This window comes from Anastrepha obliqua, chromosome 4, assembly GCF_027943255.1.
Source record: "Anastrepha obliqua isolate idAnaObli1 chromosome 4, idAnaObli1_1.0, whole genome shotgun sequence".
NCBI classification, from domain to species: Eukaryota; Metazoa; Arthropoda; class Insecta; order Diptera; family Tephritidae; genus Anastrepha; species Anastrepha obliqua.
Genome location: NC_072895.1, coordinates 43,741,276 through 43,761,749, shown reverse-complemented (window position 1 = coordinate 43,761,749; position 20,474 = coordinate 43,741,276). Strand labels below are relative to the sequence as shown.

Genomic DNA, 20,474 nt, shown 5'->3' with positions numbered 1-20,474 from the left:
GAGTGCTCTGCGATTTTCACTATGGATAAAAATATCGAACAAAGAATTTGTCTTAAATTTGGAGTTTTGAACGGGATTTCGTGTGTCGAGTCGTTACAAATGTTACATAAAGCCTATGCTTAGTGTGCTTTATCAAAAACACGGGTCAAGGAGTGGTATACGAGTTTTAAAGAGGGACGAGAAGTTGTGAAATCTTTGGCCCGATCTGGTCGCCCATCTACGTCTTGAAAGGATGAAAACGAATCAATTCGCAACATTTTACACCATCAATTGGGCATGAGACGCGTGGCTACTCGACTCGTTCCAAGAGAGCTGAATTTCTTTCAAAAAATTCATCGGAAGAAGGTGGCTGAAGACATATTTGAGCCAGTAAATTCGGACCCAGCGTTTATTAAGCGAAAGTGAAAGTCATGCTACTGGTTTTCTTTGATTATCATGGTTATGTGTACTCGGACTCGTTCCAAATGGTTCTACGATAAATAAAGAATATTATTTGAGGAAAGACAACTCATGGATCTTGCACCATGATAACGTACCGTCTCACAAGGCTCATATTGTGATCACTTTTTTGGCCAAAAACTCGACAAATATCGAACGACCCCTGAATTCACCGGATTTAACCTTCTGTGACTTTATCCTTTTCCAACAACTTAAATTGCCACTCCGCGGACGCCACTTTGAGTCGATAGAGGTCATTAAGGAGAATTCGCTGAAGGAGCTGAAGAAGATCTCTTTAAAAGATGCTTTGATGGCTGGACTACCATTCGGAATTCACAGAGAGAACGTCGGTTCGAGTCTCGGTGAAACACCAAAATTAAGAAAAACATTTTTCTAATAGCGGTCGCCCCTCGGCAGGCAATGGCAAACCTCCGAGTGTACTTCTGCCATGAAAAAGCTTCTCATAAAAATATCTGCCGTTCGGAGTCGGCTTAAAACTGTAGGTCCCTCCATTTGTGGAAAAACATCAAGACGCGCACACCACAAATAGAAGGAGGAGCTCGGCCAAACACCCAAAAAGGGTGTACGCGCCAATTATAAATATATATATATGTGATAGCTTCGAATGGAGCTTATTTTGAAGGCGAAAAAATAAATGTTGATGATTAAGCAATTATTTTGCGTTTTATTCGCGGTACTTTTTTGACAGAATGTACATTTGCATTATTAACATTTTGTATGTAAAAGCGATTTGCCAGAGCTAATGGCAGCCCAAACAAGAGCCACCTCCGTGATTACGCTTATGGCAACTGTATCTTTCATGCCACATTTGTCGCCAATATTTGTGATGACCGGCAGGAGCATAAATAATGATATATATAAATAACTAATTATAACATGGTAGAGCTCTTCATCCCAAAAATTATTTAATAAGATGTTACATTTCTTTGATTCTCCTGCGCTCTCTATCTGATAATTTCGTTTTATGGGGCATTTTGTTGAAAAAAATTAAAGAATAGTAAAAAATAAGGCTTGATTGAAATTAGCTCCTTCCAATGGATTAGCATAGTATTAATAAAATGATATTTCTTTTTACGTCATGAGTTATCCAGTGTAGAAAATATTGATTTTCAATTTAAGATAACTTGAGAACTATGATAAGCTCTGTTAAAATTTTGAGATCGTAAAATGCCAATAAATTTAAACAATTGGCGATTTTTGTTTATTTGTCGATTTGTTTTTTCAATGTTTTTATTTTGACAGTATATGTACCAGTAGAATAAAAATAAAATAATTAATTCGAATATCGGCTTGCCTTAGTATACATACAAACGTGTGCAAATATGTGTAAAAAAAGGTCAGCATATTCTCTTTCTTGGCGCGTATTAAAATAAGCAAATTATTTATTATTTTCTATATACTCATACATAGGAACAATCAGCTGTTGATGCGCATACGTAAGAAAATATGTATGCTTATTTTTATGTAGCTGACAATGCGCGCTCATCAACAACACCGAGACACAGTGTAACGCGTGTGGCCAAAAATTGCACAAATGAAAGTGGCAAGTTTATTAAAAATATGTTGGGAATCAATCAAAAGTATTCTAATTAATAGGAGGCTGAAAATTATTCGCAATTTACTTTTTCTAATATAAAAATTCGCTTGTAAAAGTGGAAGTTTAAAGATGTGCTTTTTTTTACAAAAATTAATTATTTTGTAAGCTGTTTTTGGAAGGCTGTAGTTTTCTTATTTGTGAAAAAATTGTATTATTATTATTATTATTAAATTTGTATAATAACAAGCTATACAAATATAAGGCGGCAGCAGCATTAGCAGCATGGGCCATCGGCTGAAAAAAAATTATTTATTTGATTTGTAATCAACTCTGCATTTATTTAGCACTCAACCGCTTTTTCTCACAATCAATTATAACTTTTTTATTTCTGAGTAACAATTCATAAGTAAAAACATTGATTACATTAATTGACGGGTGGGGAAGTAGGCTAGGCTTCATCATATTAAAATTCTACGATTACTCAAAACATAAATTTAATCTCATTTAAGATGTGCTAAATTTTAATAAAATGGCGCTTCTTGTTGTCAAATTTGTTTCCAAATATTCAGTGCGCTCGCCCTGCATCGTAACGATAGCTCCTATCTCATTTCAAAAGAAATAAAGATCGATGATGCTGCCAATACTCTGTGAACTTCGTTAACAGGTTTTTTTTTTTCAAAGTATATCTTCAAAATTCAGAAGCCTTGTGCTTAAACTATTCATAATGACTTGCCAAACCTTTTTCTTTCTGTTCAGAAATTTCAACACAGTTTGTCATTCTGAACTGCCAAACCATAGGTATCGATATCGATAATTCTGATGCAGCTAAAAAATACCCTATATGGTAATACCTTACGCAATGAGGATATGGAAAATGTGCCGAGAATATGGAAATTGTGCCTAGACTTGCCTCAGCGTTTTCCCGCATATTATAAAATAAACATCATATTTCATGAAAATCAGACCGGATAGAACATTAGGCGCCACATTTTGTGTGGGTGGGGTGCTTACATGTGAACTAATCTTCGCTATTTTTCAGACTTATATTTCTATTGGTAAAATACATACGCACACCACATTAAATCAAAATCCGATAATTTTGAACAATTCCGCCCGCGAGGGTGGAGGCGTGGAAGTAGGCCAATCCTAATCATATTTCGTCTTTTCTAAGTGAAAGTAGGCCATAAACAAATTTTCAAAAAAATCGGCAAATGTTTTGTACTATATTTGGCCGTCGCTTGCATGGAGATGCTTCACTGTGCGCCACCGGCCGGCCGGCCATTTGAACGACTGATCAGTCACTTGATGGTTTATATTTGGTCTCCAATAGTACTGGACTGGCAATGTCGCCGCTCGTTATGGAATCGGCGAATTGACAATGTTTCAGTCAAGAAACGAAAGTAATCGAGGGTGTGTCGCGTAGCAAAGAATTTCGTTGAGCAAACGTAAAGAAAATAATTTTCACCATTGACGTAGGAGGAAAATGCCGATTTTCTCAAAATTCGCGCTGCTAAAAGGTGTGTAATTTTGTTTATAATATAATATTAAAAAAAAAAATATGTAGACAAAAAATAGGTATGAAGATATATATAGTATAAGTGTATGTATGTAAGTATTAGTGCGGATTTATTTATTGGCTGATAAAACGTATGGAGAAAAATATTTCAAGAAAAACCAATTTCAAGATACTATGGAATACCGGGCAGCGTCTGTAATTCAGCGCGAATAAATTTCATTGAACAATTTCTACCAATTACACTGCTATCAATTCAATAACGAGTGAATTTCAATGCAATTATTTGAAAATTTCAATTTCGATTTCTAGCAATTGAATTGAATTACAGCAGCAGTGGATTACAGAATCTGCCTGAATGTTTTAAAACAACTTCAAAAGTTTCACGAAAGTAGAGCGAAGAAAAAATAAAATTATTTTTATTGTAATTATATATGTATATACATATTTAGAGTAAAAAAAAGTAGTCCGCAGATGCTGTATTCGAACTTATATCATTTTTAACAAAAATACTTTGCAGAAATTACGATTAATTGAATTTTTATAATACATTAATAGAAATATATATGTCTTTTGCAAGAGAAAGCGACCTGACCTAATGATTCGTTTAATGTACGTAACATCTCTGTATATATGTAGCATCTCTGAACATATAGATACATGCATATTAGCATTCCACTACGAATTCTATTTATATGGCTGCCAAGAAGCACAACGAAAAATATTTCCAATAAACAACAGCTGTCAGCAAAAAAAAAAAAACAAAAAATGTTCCTGCGCAATCGAAATAAATTGCATTTTATAGTATTTTTAATATTTTTAATTTGCTTGCACTTTAAGTAATGCCTCTCCATTTCACTCGCAGGCGCTGATAGCCTACTACGCCAGCGTCAACGGTTCTTCGCCTTATCCAATGTGGCTGCCTCAACCGCACGTCCTGCGCTCACTCAATTCCGTGATATTCTCAATACACAAATTACCAACATTAAAGATGCAGGCACCTATAAAATGGAACGCATTATCACCTCTTCACAAAGCACCGAGATCACTGTGGAGGGTACATATAAACGCATTTTGAACTTTTGCGCGAATAATTATCTCGGCTTGGCGGTACGTACAGATACGCTTGTGCTCACGTAATTAAATCACTTTATCTTTTTGCAATATTCGCAATAATTTTCACGGTAAATTTTTTTCGTAATTGTTTTATACAAAAGTAGCTCATTGTAAAACAAAACCCCTCTAAATTAAAGTGACAATTTGTATAGGAAATTCACAAAAAAAATTATTAAAAAATTTTCACAAAAATGTTTCACTTTTTAAACAGAATCTTTAGAAAACTTTTGGGTATGCAAATTTGTAGCCAATTCAATTTTACTGTATTAAAGTGGAAGTTTCAAATTTTGAAAAAATTTAGAACCAGAATTTTTAGAATTTTTCTGAGTATGATTTTTGGCAATTTTTTTTTCAAACGTTGTTGAGCAATTCTATCGCACAAGTGCTTTAATAATATCGTATGCAAAACATTCAATAGGCCATTAAACGGCATACTAAGAAAAATTCTAAAAATTTTTGACATAGTTTGAAATTTGCGTTATATGTTTTTGTTGTACTATGAACTAAAAAAAACACAGTGTCTGTTTATAATTTAGCAACGGGGTGTATATTAGAGAAATCTTAGATATGAATTTATGAAGGGCAGGGCACATATATTATTTACTGACACTTACTTACACATAAATATATCTTTGAAAGGTTTTCGGCCAAGCTTCTTTTGCAAGTTTTCCAAACTCGACATGGAGAGAATGGTGGGAGCGACAACCACTACCATTTCAATATTAATGGCGTACATACATAAGTACCTAAACTGCGAGGAATCTTTATTGAACTCATACCAGGTTCGTTTTATTCGAACGATAAGTGATTTGCCGCCGCATCTCTTCCGAGTGACTTTAATTTGCCAAGTGTACAAAAGTTCATTGTAAACTATGGCAGGTAGTAGCCTTCTGCTAAGCACAAAATATTTAATACTGATACCAGCGTTTCGTACAGTTACCACGACTCAGATTACTTACAACTCAATGATCACTGTGCTGATTCACCGATAAATTGTAATTAATACTAAATTTGTGTTCGTTCTGACAGAGTCATAAATAATTGTTTGCTAAAAAATATTTTGGGATTTGATAAGTAAATACACACCGTTTCGCAAGAAAAAAGCGAAAACTGAGGTTTGCTAGATCTCTTTATGCTGATTTTAGAATGGTATTAGACGGTACCTCCATTTGTGGAACAATATCAAGATGCACACCACAAATAGGAGGAGGAGCTCGGCCAAACATTTAACAGAAGTGTACGCGCCAATTATTTATTTATTTTTTATTAGACGGTACCAGCCTTTTTCGTATTTTTTTTATAAAAATTGTATTTCTTCAAAAACTGAAAAAATATCTGCTTGTCTCAAAATAAATTATCTTTCTAATGATGTGCTAAGTTTTGTAAAGGGTCAAATGGTTTTCAGAATACGTAAAATTGACTTTTACCTTTAACATCTGCTCCATTTTTATTGGTTATGAGAATAAGTTTCCGCCCTAGAAAAAGAGGGTTGTCGCTGTTGATACTATTTTTGTGTTCGCTATAGTGATATAGTGGTGATTGGAAGGTGTATAAGTATGTGAGGTCTCGATCGCAGTAGTTTGCATTCGCCTAAAGATTCTTTTTTATCTGACGTCAACAATGTCTACGTTCGTCCGGAAAAAACAACATTTGGGAAGTCATACTTCATCATTACCTTTCGAAGAAAAGTGCAGCTACAACGAGTCGTATATTGCTTAATATTTACGGTAATCACGCTCCATCAAATATAATACAACTTGTAAAGAGTAGTTTCGACACTTCCAAAGTGGCGATTTCGGGGTGAGTGATAAAGATCGCGAAGAGGCACCGAAAAAAATCAAAGATACTCAATTACAACAATTATTGGATGAACCCTTGATGATATGTCTAAAGAGTTAAATATTGACAGAGCAGTCGTCGCTAAACATTTGCACGTGATCGGAATAGTCTAGAAAGTAGGTAACTGGGTGTCACATCAATTGAAGGAGAGGGATATCGAGAGACGTTTGGCGAACTGTGAGATACTTTTTAAATGGCAGTAAAGAAAAGGTTTTCTGCATCGCATCGTCACTGGCGAGGAAAAATGAGTTTATTATGACAACCCTAAGCGTCGAAAATGTTGGAGCCTGCCAGTTTAACCAGGTCCATCGACAACGAAAAAAAATATTCATGCATCAAAAGTTATGTTGTGCATCTGGTGCGATCAGAACGGTGTCAGCTATTATGAACTCCTTAAACCATCTGAAAGCATCACTGGCAATTCTTACCGACTGCGCCAATGCGTTTGAATCGAGCTCTCAATGAAAGGCGGCCAGAATGGGACGGTAGACATGACAAACTAATTATGCTGCATGACAACGCTAGGGCGCACGTTGCTAAATCGGTTCAGAAATATTTAGAAAACTGAGTTGTTAAATTTTGCCCTACCCGCCATATTTCCCAGACATTGCACCTTCGGATTACCATCTTTTGGAGAGCGGTTCACTTCCTATGAGAGCAACGCAAGCTGGCTCGTCAGAGGAATCCGTATGCTGCCCGAAAGATGGAAGCACATACTTCACATAATGTCTTGTATTATTTAATTGCTTTAATAATTCGTAACTTTGGCTAAGAAAGGACGAAAACTTATTCCCATACCCAATAGTTTCCGCAAAAACAGAAACATTTTTTTCATTAACTTTATTTTACTTACTCCAAGCTTTTTAGCACGGATCATATCAGCGAAATTGCGTTTATTTTAAATTTCTATCTATGATAGTTTCTTCTGTACATAATCTCACTCCATATATTTTCTAATTCCTCGTAGAACAATCCCGAAGTGGTAAGCTACAGCAAAGAGCTGCTGGACAAATATGGTGCCGGGCTTAGCTCGGTACGCTTCATTTGCGGCACACAATCGATACACAAGGAATTGGAAAAGAAGATCGCACAGTTCCATGGACGCGAGGATGCAATTTTATATGCGTCTTGCTTTGACGCAAATGCCGGTATTTTTGAAGCTATCCTCACACCTGACGATGCAGTCTTCTCTGATGAATTAAACCACGCCTCCATCATCGATGGCATACGCTTGTGTAAGGCACAGAAACAACGCTACAAGCATCGTGATGTGGGAGGTAAGAGCGTGAAAAGATTTGTCCTGTTACCCAATAATATATTCTCGAATAAACACAGATTTGGAAAAACAACTGCAATCGTCGTCGGCGCGCCTTAAATTGATTGTTACCGATGGCGTCTTCTCAATGGATGGCAACATCGCACCTTTGCCGAAAATCGTCGATCTCGCAGCCAAATATGATGCGCTCGTATTTATAGATGAATGTCATGCGACTGGTTTCTTTGGCGCTACTGGACGCGGTACTGAGGAGTACTATAATCTTTTGGGGCGGGTCGATATTATAAATTCAACATTGGGTAAAGCGCTAGGTGGCGCTGCCGGCGGTTACACAACTGGCCCTAAAGAATTGATTACGTTGCTACGTCAGAAATCACGACCTTATCTCTTCTCGAACTCACTGCCTCCACCAGTGGTGGCGACAGGCATCAAAGTCATGGATATGCTGATGCACTCCGATCAATTGTCACAGCGTGTGCAAAGCAATACAAAGCGTTTCCGTGATGCAATGACAAAGGCCGGATTTACAATCGCTGGGGAAAATCACCCCATTTGTCCAGTGATGTTGGGCGATGCGCGTCTCGCCTCAATTTTCGCCGATCAAATGCTTTGTAAGTAAAATTGAATTGAACAGCTGGATTAAAAACACTTTTCATTCGCATACTCCTTTACCGACAGCGCGTGGCATTTATGTCATTGGCTTCAGTTATCCGGTGGTACCTAAGGGGAAGGCGCGCATTCGCGTACAAATATCGGCAGCGCACACAACGGACGACGTCGATCATGCAGTGGCAGCCTTCATCGACGTCGGCAAATCGCTCAAGGTTATCAAGTGAAAATGAATGATCCCGATAGGAAACTAAATAGCTTGAGCGGAGCCTGAGCTGGATGCCAGGAGAAGTGGCGGTTTTTTTAAATGTGCATTTATTATGTGTAGTGGGTGTAGAGTAGGTAGGTGTAGTACCTACCTACGTGTTTAGAAATAAAGGAATATAAGACATTTGATATGCTGAAATTATTTAAGATTAATCAATAAAATTTGATTTTACTTTACGAGCCAGCCGTTTTCAGCTGATGGATGACTTAAAAGAAAACTTGATTCGAGAACTGAAGTGGATTCCAGAAAATGCGTTTGATAAATATTTTGATGATTGGCATACAGTGTGTTACAGCCAAAATGATGCAGTAAAATTTTTAAACCCAATAATGAGAATAACGAAAAATAAAACACATTTGTGACAAAATTGATTTGACAGTTGGTAAAAAACCATGTTTTTATTTTAAATATAAAAAAATCATTAATTTTCAATATTCAGGATATATTGCATAGTTTTGAAGACTACGTGGCATGGATTTCTTTCTTGTGTATTCTGGACTAATTTGTTTTTACTCTTCAAGTATCGCCTTTTTCAGATTTATTATGACTGTCATATTTTCTTATATTTGTACGATGACGTTAAAATCTGGTAATTGTGCAGAAGTCGTAGCATTTTTCCCGAAGACTTTCATTTTAACAAAAAACGGTAATTATATCAATAAGTTAATTAATTATATATTCGCCGTTGCTATTTACAACCTCTTCCGACTTCTCGACCAATTCGTTGATGCCGTTCCGCCTAACATCGTCTGGTCTGGTGTCAAAGAAGTTGTTGAGCCAGTTTTCATGAACCTCTTTGTTATCGAAGGTAACGCCCTTCATATGATTTGACAGGCAGCGGAAAAGATGGTAATCGGTTAATGCAAGGTGCGATGAATACGGTGCATATTGAAGAACCTCTTCGAGTGCGGCTTTGGCGACTTGTGCAACATGGGGCCTGCCATTGTCGTGAAGGAGTATGGTTTGACTTTGTCGATCAGGACTTTTCAGTCGGCAATGTAGAGCTCCTTGTTGACCGTGGCATTCCTTTCAAGCATTTCCTAGTGCACCATACCCTCCCAGTCCTACCAAACACATATCATGATCTGCTTTGGAGAAAGATCCGGCTTGACTCTCGGCTTTGGCGTATCTCCTGAAGCCATCCACTTCTTGCTTTGCTTCATATTGATGTATAGGCACCATTTCTCATCTTCCGTGACGATTCGGTAAAAAAGCGCTTTTTATGCCCGCGTGTTGCTCGATGGCGGGCCGGATGCTGAGAAGCATTTTCAAGTCGATTTTCTTGGTTTTTTTCGTTGAGCTCGTGAGGCACCCAGACTCCCAATTTTTCAGTAAAGCTCATTGACTGAAGGTTGAGATTCGTTGTATCATCACAGTTCATTTTTTTCGCCAATTCACGACTGGTTTGGCGATCGTTCTTCTTAAAAAGGGACTTGAGACGTTTTTCATCGAATTCAGAAGGCCTTCCACTGCGGGACGTGTCATCGACGTCAAAGTCACCATTTTTGCACTTTGCAAACTATTTCCGTGTGGAAGACTCGCTTATGACATGTTCTCTATACACGTCGTAAATGGCCCGGACCGCTTCGGCTGCTGTTTGACCTCGATGAAAAGCAAAGAAGTGCAGGTGTCGAAAATGTTGAGTTTTGCCTCCTGGGTACTCAATTTCTAAGCCTTACAACTAATAGCTCAAACATGTAATTAACATAGTTTTGTAGAGCAGAATGAACTCTATCGAATGAATACTTACCCTTTGCCCAACAACAATCAAATCGTTGTAAAATGAAATAAAATATAAAAATGTCATGCACTTATTCTCCAACCCAATAACAACCATGTTTGTATTATTTTTGACTTGTGAAAGTGAAAGTTATCTTCAATTTGGAATTTTCGAGCGCTTTGAAACAAATTTTCTTGCAGAACTTTTAAATAAACATATTTGTTCATTGTTTCTTCGATAAAGTCGAATTTCCAACTCTATTTGATGGCATGCATGCCCAAGCCATAACGTTGCCACCGCAGTGTTTTATATTAGCTCGCAAGTTTTGGAGTTTGAGCTTCGTATTTGCCTCGTACTAAATGAAAAGTTTGCCATATGGTCCGAATAAGTTTATTTTTACCTCGACTACAAAAGCTATGGCCCTGCAAAAGGCTGGGGTCTTATTTAGATGGTCACGCGCAAACTGAAATCTGTTGGCGCTATTCCTAGCTGCTACGAAAGGTGTATTAGGGTTTGTCATTTAAATTTGCTTACCTCAGTTTTCTTCGAGCAGTTTCTGGATGGCAAACCTTACGATTTTCATGCATAAAAAGTTCAATAATGTGCTGAACTATTCAGCTACTTTACGACGCGGCATTCCTTCTTTGAAATGCTCCAAAACTAGCTCACGCCCTTCTATCGAAGTACGCGGTCCAATGGCTAAAAAACAAGATTTAATATTACTTTATGTCAAACTCACTCGCATACTAAAAATGCAATTTCGTTTGTTGAAACTTGCGTCGGGAATAGTGGTACTTTTTACTGTATCGTTCAAGTTGCGGCGTGAATTGTCTGTATGTTGTTTTTGTTTTTTGCATTACAATCAAAAAATTAGTCACTTTTTTGTATTTTATGTTGAGAAATGAAATGAAATATAATAAATAAAATATCTGCATACTCTGTTTTTTCATTTTCGCAAAATATTTTGAAAAATGGAACATTTTACAAAAAAAATGTGTGTGTATCAAATAAGGTGTAAGTGACTGTAACTTATAATTGGCGCTTACATCTTTACACTAACCCATTCGGCAACTGCGCCAGCCTTAAGGCAACTGTGTGACAAAATCATGCAGTCCTAAAAACACATTGCTGATAACTAATATGGTAATACAAATTTTAAAGTTGTAGCAAATTTACATTTCGTAATGTATTTCTTCTTGAAATTAATAGCTTCGAGCCTGCTTTGAACCCATTCAACTAACTTCTTTGCATCCACAGAATAAATTTTTTGGTATTCTTCTTTGATTGCTTTTTTGATCTCAGATTGGTTTCAAATTTCGTATCTTTCGAATACCTTTATCTAGAACCGATTACAGGTTATTAATAACATTCAAATCTATTCCAAATGAGCCAATTTGTACAATCGCCGATTTATGCTTCATTTCGTTAACATAAGAGAAGCAAAAATTTTCTCGAATGCTTAAATGTAGTAAATTTTCTCTTTCAAGATATTCAAATACTTATGCCTATCCATTTTACTATCAATAAAAATTATATTCCCGGTTCCCCTTTCCCACCGTGTTTGACTGTACTGCGCATATTTTTTGGATGTAGATTTGATTTTCTCCAAACAAAACTTTGCCGTCTGATCTGAAAAAGATCAAATTGCTGGAGTTTCAAAATTGTGGAGCTTCTGAGGTTCTCATTGATAGTTAGATAATGTCATACAAGCTTCATTCGGTTTTTTGCACCTATAAACGGCTGTGCATATATGGAAATCAGCTTCCTTAAGACTCTGCGGACAGTTTCAGGCTGCACATTTTTCTCAAGATATTTTTCACCTTCATTTGCAATGATTGGCGCACTCTCAAGTGAATTTTCACCTACTCTCGCATCATCCATATAGGTATGTATGTAGAATAACTTTTTTTAAAACCTCGTAATGCGCAGTTTTTTCTTCTTTTGTACAATGTCTTTGCGCAAATAACACTAAGCAATGTTTTGTATGATGGATGGTTCCATGTGTAGAAGTCCACGCAAGTGGGGAAAGTTACTGATCGCCATTCACTTGGGAGTGGCCAGGACGATTCTTCTGCATATGGTTCAAGCAGCTCACAACGTCCGGGATTAGCCCACGTATCCTCTGGGTAGCTTCCGAACACCCGTTCGGGAGTGAGCTAACGTGAGAAGGCGAAGCATTCCAGGATAGCTGGTTGTGCGCTGGATTTGGGACCCGACACTTAAAATTTGTTGTGGGAGAGAGAGTACGCCAAGTACTTTCGTTCACTCCGGTGTACGAGCGTCTCGCAATAATTCGCATCAAAGCGCGATTTTTTAACATCTCGCTAATTTGCGCCCACGCCCCGACGGAAGAGAAGGATGATGAGACCAAAGATTCCTTCTATGAGCGCAAGGAACGTTCCTATGAGCGCTGTCCCCGCCACGACATAAAAATCGTGCTTGGCGACTTCAACGCCAGGGCGGGCATGGAGGGAATTTTTGCTCCCACAGTCGGAAAATTCAGCCTGCACAACGAAACATCCGGTAACGGACAGAGGCTGATCGACTTCGCCGGGGCCCGAAACATGGTAGTCTGTAGCACCAGATTCCAGCATAAAAAGATACACCAAGCTACATGGCTGTCTCCTGATCGAAAAACGCGAAACCAGATCGATCATGTTGTGATAGATGGAAGACACGCTTCTAGTGTATTAGATGTACGTACGATCCGAGGACCCAACATCGACTCGGATCATTACCTTTTTGCAGCCAAACTGCGCACCCGCCTCTGTGCAGCAAAAAACGTACATCCACCTACGCAAAGAATGTTCGACATCGAAATGCTGCAATCACAACGGACAGCCAAAAGATTAGCCACTCGGCTCTCACTCCTGCTCTCAGAGACCACTGCCCAACAAACCGGCATGCACGAGCAATGGCCTTAACAACCGCGCTGTAGTTCTGCGTTCTCCAAACTGGATAAAGAGTAAAAGACTTCGTTTATTTAGGAACCAGCATTAGCACCAATAATAATGTCAGACTTGAAATCCAACGTAGAATCTCTCTTGCCAACAAATGCTACTTTGGACTAAGTAGGCAACGGAGCAGTAAAGTCCTCTCTCGACGAACAAAACTAACACTCTACAAGACTCTCATCATGCCCGTCCTAACGTATGGCGCAGAAGCTTGGACGATGACAACATCCGATGTAGCGACGCTTGGAGTGTTCGAGAGAAAGATTCTGCGTAAGATTTTTGGACCTTTGCACATTGGCAACGCCGAATATCGCAGACGATGGAACGATGAGCTGTATGAGCTTTACGACGACATAGACATAGCGCAGCGAATAAAGATCCAGCGGCTACGTTGGCTGGGTCATGTCGTCCGAATGGATACAAACGCTCCGGCTTTGAAAGAATTCGATGCGGTACCAGCTGGTGTAGCAGAGGAAGAGGAAGGCCTCCTCTGCGTTAGAAAGATCAGGTGGAGAAGGACTTGGCTTCACTTGGTGTATCCAATTGGCGCCGGTTAGCACGAGAAAGAAACGACTGGCACGCTTTGTTAAACTCGGCCAAAATCGCGTAAGCGGTTATCGCGCCAATTAAGAAGAAGAAGAAGAATGTTTTGAACAGTGCCGAGACTTAATTTAATAATTTCAGCGATTTTTCGTTGGCTTTTACCATCTTTTTTGTTATTAAATATGTACTATTTCATGCACTTTGATCACTATTTTTAGTATTAAATATGATTGTTCTATTCTTAGACACTAATATTACTTGCTGCGCCGCTTAAAATTTAGAACCGCTTTGTCATAACTTCCAGTAAATGTGCCAGTGATAATAGTATTTACGCATGCATGAATGTTGAAGATTACACCACAGCGATTATGATGTTCTTCCAGGCTTACATACATACGCATGTACACTCTCACGTTACCTCTCGTTGCTCCATGAGCGCACCAGCATAATCACTTTGTAATGCAAGGCAGCTTTTTTGTTCTTACCTTTGCGTAAGTGAGTGCGAAATTACGATGGCTGTTGAACACTGAGCACTCACCACTGATCACTGAGTGCTGGCCACCAAATGACCAAATTTAACTCTCTCCTGCGCTTCTGCTTCCGTACTGTTCTCGATTCTCGCTCGCTTACTTGTGGGACAGTTTGCTATGGTTTGCTCTTCCCTTTCTGGCCATACTTTATTATTCCTTTGGCTATAATCGTCTCTGAGCCTATGGATGGTTTCTTTTGTGCATACAAACCAACACTTATGTTAATCGGCTTTCTTTCGCTGTTTTTCTTTCTTAGTCTTGTTTTGTTTCTTGAACTTTCGTTTAAGTGGCGTTGTATATAAATTGAAGGTGTCCCGGCATTCCCAGTTTTAGTCTTGCATTGAGTTTTGTTTACGAAGGTACAAAGTTGAATATTTTACGGCACTGTAATCATGAGGTGGTTCACAGGTGGGTGACTGAATAACAAAATAATCTGATTGTGCAAAATCGTGTGGTGTGGTAAACGCAAAGTTTTGATCGAATTTAACATTCATTTTAGCCATCCTATTTTTATTCAACCATTTGCTAAGCCGCGATGTTGCCGCCAATGCCATACAGGATCGCAATCTTTTTGCTACCGAGCTCTTTCAAACAATCGCCGCCGATAAGCAGCACGAGAATGTGATCATCTCACCTGTGGCTATACAAACAGCGTTAGGCTTGGCTTACTATGGCGCCGATGGCCAGACTGCCACCGAATTGCAGAAGAGTTTACATGCGCAATCGCAAAGTCGTAGTACCATCGCCAAAAATTACTACAAATTGTTGCATTCATTTGTCAAACCCAAAACTATATTGGAGATCGCCAACAAGATTTACGCCAAGGATGCGCTCGTAATTGAGCCGGAATTTCGTGATGCGGCACGAAAATATTTCGATTCCGATGCTGAGCAATTGGATTTCACCGATGAACCGAAAGCTGTAGAATTGATTAACGATTGGCTTGCCAAGAAGACGAATGGCAAGATTGAACATGTTTTGGATAGTATTGAGCCAGATATTAATGTAGCGCTGGTCAATGCTATTTACTTCAAAGCCAAGTGGGCACGTCCTTTTATGGACGATGAAACGTCTGATCGTCCATTTTGGATCAACGACAATGAATCGGTGAACGTGTCCACAATGTTCGCTGACAACTGGTACAACTATGCTGACTATGAAGAATTGGATGCCAAAGCGATTGAGTTGTTCTTTGAGAATACCGATTTGCGCATGTGGTTCATATTGCCGAAGAAGCGTAACGGCCTTAACGAGCTGGAACAAAAATTGAAGGGTGTAGACTTTAATGCGCTCGAAAAGCGTTGGGAATGGAGCAGTGTAACAGTGAATTTGCCGAAATTCAAATTTGAATTCGATACCGATCTGAAGCCGTACTTGCTGAAGGTGCGTATGGGGTTGATATAAATTATGAGTAGTTGCATGGATTAAATTAAAATTTAATGTATCAAATTTTTTTGCTACCAACAGCTTGGCATCAGGACTATGTTCACAGATGAAGCAGACTTTAGCAATATGTTCCGCAACTCGCCGATTAGCACACGCGTGTCACGCGTCCAACACAAGGCTTTCATCGATGTGAATGAGATTGGTTGCGAAGCTGCGGCGGCCAGTGGTAAGTTGAAGTGGAGGCAAAGGATGTTGTTAAATATGTACATATTTACGGTAAAATCACTTTACTTACTTTTTTACGCAGTTGCTGTGGGCGTGCCAATGTCCTTGCCGTGGGATCCAAAAACCTTCATTGCCGATCATCCTTTCGTATTCATCATTCGAGATGAGCATGCTATTTACTTTACCGGTCATATTGCAAGATTTTAGGGTTAAGACATTTGAATATTCGTTTTTACGCATATAAAAAAATTAGTTTTGAAGAAAAAATTATAAGCTAAGGATGTGACATCTGATTTAGCATATGAATTATTTAATAAATTATAAAAATACATTTTTTTACATTCGGGAGTATGATTTTTAACTCATAGAAAATTCAAAATTTTGGAATATTTATTTATATTAGGAAGTCACTTTGGTGGTGTACGCTGGAGTGTTGGCATTAGGGTGAAATGAATTACTTGAAATCCATAAACAACGAAAAAAATTTGCATAATAAATAAATACATTTGTACGTATATATGCATATAAATATATATATGTAATTTCTTTTGCAGTAAATACTCGAAAATATTTCAATAAAAAATTGATAATAGTAAAGTTACGAAAAATTAATAAAAACACGAAAAATTTAAAATACATAAAAAATTGTTCATTATTTTAAGTTTTTATGCCTGACTCTTCTTCTTCTTAATTGGCGCGATAACCGCTTACGCGATTTTGGCCGAGTTTAACAAAGCGCGCCAGTCGTTTCTTTCTCGTGCTAACCGGCGCCAATTGGACACACCAAGTGAAGCCAAGTCCTTCTCCACCTGATCTTTCCAACGCAGAGGAGGCCTTCCTCTTCCTCTACTACCACCAGCTGGTACCGCATCGAATACTTTCAAAGCCGGAGCGTTTGTATCCATTCGGACGACATGACCCAGCCAACGTAGCCGCTGGATCTTTATTCGCTGCGCTATGTCTATGTCGTCGTAAAGCTCATACAGCTCATCGTTCCATCGTCTGCGATATTCGCCGTTGCCAACGTGCAAAGGTCCAAAAATCTTACGCAGAATCTTTCTCTCGAACACTCCAAGCGTCGCTTCATCGGATGTTGACATCGTCCAAGCTTCTGCGCCATACGTCAGGACGGGCATGATGAGAGTCTTGTAGAGTGTTAGTTTTGTTCGTCGAGAGAGGACTTTACTGCTCAATTGCCTACTTAGTCCAAAGTAGCACTTGTTGGCAAGAGAGATTCTACGTTGGATTTCAAGGCTGACATTGTTATCGGTGTTAATGCTGGTTCCTAAATAAACGAAGTCCTTTACAACCTCGAACTTATAACTGTCTACAGTGACGTGGGTGCCGATACGCGAGTGCGCCGACTGTTTGTTTGAAGACAGGAGGTACTTCGTTTTGTCCTCGTTCACCACCAAACCCATTCGCTTTGCCTCTTTATCCAGTTTGGAGAAGGCAGAACTAACAGCGCGGTTGTTAAGGCCGATGATATCGATATCATCGGCATACGCCAACAATTGTACGCTCTTATAAAATATTGTGCCTGAGCGATTAAGTTCTGCGGCTCGTACGATGCTCTCCAACATCAGGTTAAAGAAGTCACACGACAGCGAGTCACCCTGTCTGAAACCTCGTTTGGTATCAAACGGCTCGGAGAGGTCCTTCCCAATTCTGACGGCGCTGCTGGTGTTGAGCAACGTCATCTTACATAGCCGTATTAGTTTTGCGGGGATACCAAATACAGACATCGCGGCATACAGGTAACTCCTTTCCGTACTGTCGAATGCAGCTTTGAAGTCGACGAAAAGGTGGTGTGTGTCGATTCTCCTTTCATGGGTCTTTTCCAAGATTTGGCGTATTGAGAATATTTGGTCGATGGTAGACTTTCCAGGTCTGAAGCCACACTGATAAGGTCCAATCAGTTGGTTGACGGTGGGCTTCAGCCTTTCACACAATACGCTCGCTAGAACCTTATAGGCGATATTTAGAAGACTAATCCCGCGGTAATTGGCACAAATTGCAGGGTCGCCCTTCTTATGGATTGGGCAGAGCACACTTAAATTCCAATCGGCAGGCATGCTTTCATCCGACCATATTTTGCATAGGAGCTGATGCATGCACCTTACCAGCTCCTCGCCGCCATGTTTGAATAGCTCAGCCGGCAGTCCGTCGGCGCCCGCGGCTTTGTTGTTCTGTAGCCGTGATATTGCTATTCTCACCTCGTCATGGTCGGGTAACGGAACTACAATTCCGTCGTCATCGATTGGGGTATCGGGATCTTCACATTCTCTACGACATGCGCAGCTGTCACTGTTTAACAGGTTCGAGAAGTGTTCCCTCCATAATTTAAGATTGCTCTGTACGTCAGTCACCAGATCGCCGTCTTTGTTCTTACAGGAAAACGCCCCGGTCTTAAAACCTTCTGTAAGCCGCCGAACTTTCTGGTAGAATTTTCGGGCGTTGTTCCTGTTGGCCAGCATCTCAAGCTCCTCGCACTCACGTATTTCGGCCTCTCGTTTCTTCTGTCGGATAATACGTCTCTCTTCCTTTTTCAGCTCTCTGTAGCGATCCCACATGGCTCGCGTTGCGCCCGATCGCAGCGTAGCTCTATAGGCGGCATCCTTTCTTTCTGCGGCAGCATGACATTCCTCGTCGTACCAATTGTTTTTTCGGGCTCGCCGGAATCCGATTTCTTCTTCGGCCGCGGTACGTAGGGAACGAGAAATGTTGCTCCATTGCTCGTGCATGCCGGTTTGTTGGGAAGTGCTCTCTGAGAGCAGGAGTGAGAGTCGAGTGGCGAATCTTCTGGCTGTCTGTTGTGATTGCAGCTTTTCGATGTCGAACATTCTTTGCGTAGGTAGATGTACGTTTTTTGCTGCACAGAGGCGTGTGCGCAGCTTGGCTGCAACAAGGTAATGATCCGAGTCGATGTTGGGTCCTCGGATCGTGCGTACATCTAATACACTAGAAGCGTGTCTTCCATCTATCACAACATGATCGATCTGGTTTCGCGTTTTTCGATCAGGGGACAGCCAGGTAGCTTGGTGGTTTTTTTTATGCTGGAATCTGGTGCTGCAGACTACCATGTTTCGGGCCCCGGCGAAGTCGATCAGCCTCTGTCCGTTACCGGATGTTTCGTTGTGCAGGCTGAATTTTCCGACTGTGGGACCAAAAATTCCTTCCTTGCCCACCCTGGCGTTGAAGTCGCCAATCACGATTTTTATGTCGTGGCGGGGGCAGTGTTCATACGAACGCTCCAAGCGCTCATAGAAGGAATCTTTGGTCGCATCGTCCTTCTCTTCCGTCGGGGCGTGGGCGCAAATTAGCGATATGTTAAAAAAACGTGCTTTGATGCGGATTATTGCGAGACGCTCGTCCACCGGAGTGAACGACAGTACTTGGCGACGAAGTCTCTCTCCCACAACAAATCCGACACCGAATTTGCGCTCCTTTACATGGCAGCTGTAGTAGACGTCGCAAGGTCCTATGGTTTTCTTGCCTTGCCCCGTCCATCGCATCTCTTGGATGGCAGTGATGTCAGCCTTTGCTCTTACGAGGACATCAACCAGCCGGGCAGAGGCACCTTCCCCATTAAGGGACCGGACATTCCAGGTGCATGCCCTCAAATCGTATTCCTTATTTCGTTTGCAGGGGTCGTCATCAGTGTTGGAAGTTCTCATCCGAGGCTTTGTTGCTGTTTTCATTGGGGGGGATTTTTAAGTGGCGGGTCCCAAACCCAGCGCACAACCAGCTATGCTGGGATGCTTCGCCTTCTCACGTTAGCTCACTCCCGAACGGGTGTTCGAAAGCTAACCAGAGGATACGTGGGCTAATCCCGGACGTTGTGAGCTGCTTGAACCATTTGTAGAAGAATCGTCCTGGCCACTCCCAAGTGAATGGCGATCAGTAACTTTCCCCACTTGCGTGGACTTCTACACATGGAACCATCCTCCTTTTATGCCTGACTGCTTACAAGAAAAACTCATATGAAAAATATAATACATACGAAGGAAGGTCAAAAAGTTCGTGACATGGAGAGTTTGGAGAGCCATATTTCCATGCACATTTCTATCTTTGTTGTTTACTTAGCGCTACTTGTTGGATTCATTCAAACTGTAAATACTTAGCTTCACTCGCATTGGTCCATTAACCATTGGTGAGATATTCACGGCTAAACAAGTCAATAAGTTAGAAAACTTCAGCTATGGTAAAATTGAGCTTTCTGCCGTCATTAATTTTCATACGAGGAACAAACACTACGGATCTCTTCAGTTGGAGAGATGCCATCTATTTTCCAAAAAAGAAAGACAATGCTTTGTAATTGGCATAGGCGGCCGCCGTAGTCGAATGGGTTGGTGCGTGATTACCATTCGGAATTCACAGAGAGGTCGTTGGTTCGAATCTCGGTGAAAGCAAAATTAATAAAAACATTTTTCTAATAGCGGTCGCCCATCGGCAGGCAATGGCAAACATCCGAGTGTATTTCTACCATGAAAAAGCTC

The 20,474-nt window shown here is 40.1% G+C and overlaps 2 protein-coding genes across 2 annotated transcripts; both read left to right on the top strand.

Annotated features, from left to right (window-relative positions):
- Positions 1-3,340: 3,340 nt before the first annotated feature.
- Positions 3,341-8,763, top strand: LOC129245910 (2-amino-3-ketobutyrate coenzyme A ligase, mitochondrial). The gene is made up of 5 exons (XM_054884349.1): positions 3,341-3,513; positions 4,375-4,619; positions 7,432-7,741; positions 7,800-8,351; positions 8,419-8,763. The coding sequence occupies exons 1-5, from the start codon at positions 3,480-3,482 to the stop codon at positions 8,574-8,576; spliced, it is 1,299 nt and encodes a 432-aa protein (XP_054740324.1). The 5' UTR covers positions 3,341-3,479; the 3' UTR covers positions 8,577-8,763.
- A 5,898-nt stretch (positions 8,764-14,661) lies between these two features.
- On the top strand, positions 14,662-16,323 carry LOC129246068 (serine protease inhibitor 42Dd). The gene is made up of 4 exons (XM_054884596.1): positions 14,662-14,772; positions 14,864-15,747; positions 15,832-15,976; positions 16,058-16,323. The coding sequence occupies exons 1-4, from the start codon at positions 14,757-14,759 to the stop codon at positions 16,180-16,182; spliced, it is 1,170 nt and encodes a 389-aa protein (XP_054740571.1). The 5' UTR covers positions 14,662-14,756; the 3' UTR covers positions 16,183-16,323.
- Positions 16,324-20,474: the final 4,151 nt, after the last annotated feature.

What these genes read in the sequence shown, in the direction of transcription:
- LOC129245910 (XM_054884349.1), top strand. Translation starts at nt 3,480, where the DNA reads ATGCCGATTTTCTCAAAATTCGCGCTGCTAAAAG. An exon ending in AAAATTCGCGCTGCTAAAAG is followed by an intron (nt 3,514 to 4,374) that starts GTGTGTAATTTT and finishes TTTCACTCGCAG; the next exon opens with GCGCTGATAGCCTACTACGC. An exon ending in CAAGCATCGTGATGTGGGAG is followed by an intron (nt 7,742 to 7,799) that starts GTAAGAGCGTGA and finishes GAATAAACACAG; the next exon opens with ATTTGGAAAAACAACTGCAA.
- LOC129246068 (XM_054884596.1), top strand. An exon ending in TGAAGCCGTACTTGCTGAAG is followed by an intron (nt 15,748 to 15,831) that starts GTGCGTATGGGG and finishes TGCTACCAACAG; the next exon opens with CTTGGCATCAGGACTATGTT. An exon ending in CGAAGCTGCGGCGGCCAGTG is followed by an intron (nt 15,977 to 16,057) that starts GTAAGTTGAAGT and finishes TTTTTTACGCAG; the next exon opens with TTGCTGTGGGCGTGCCAATG.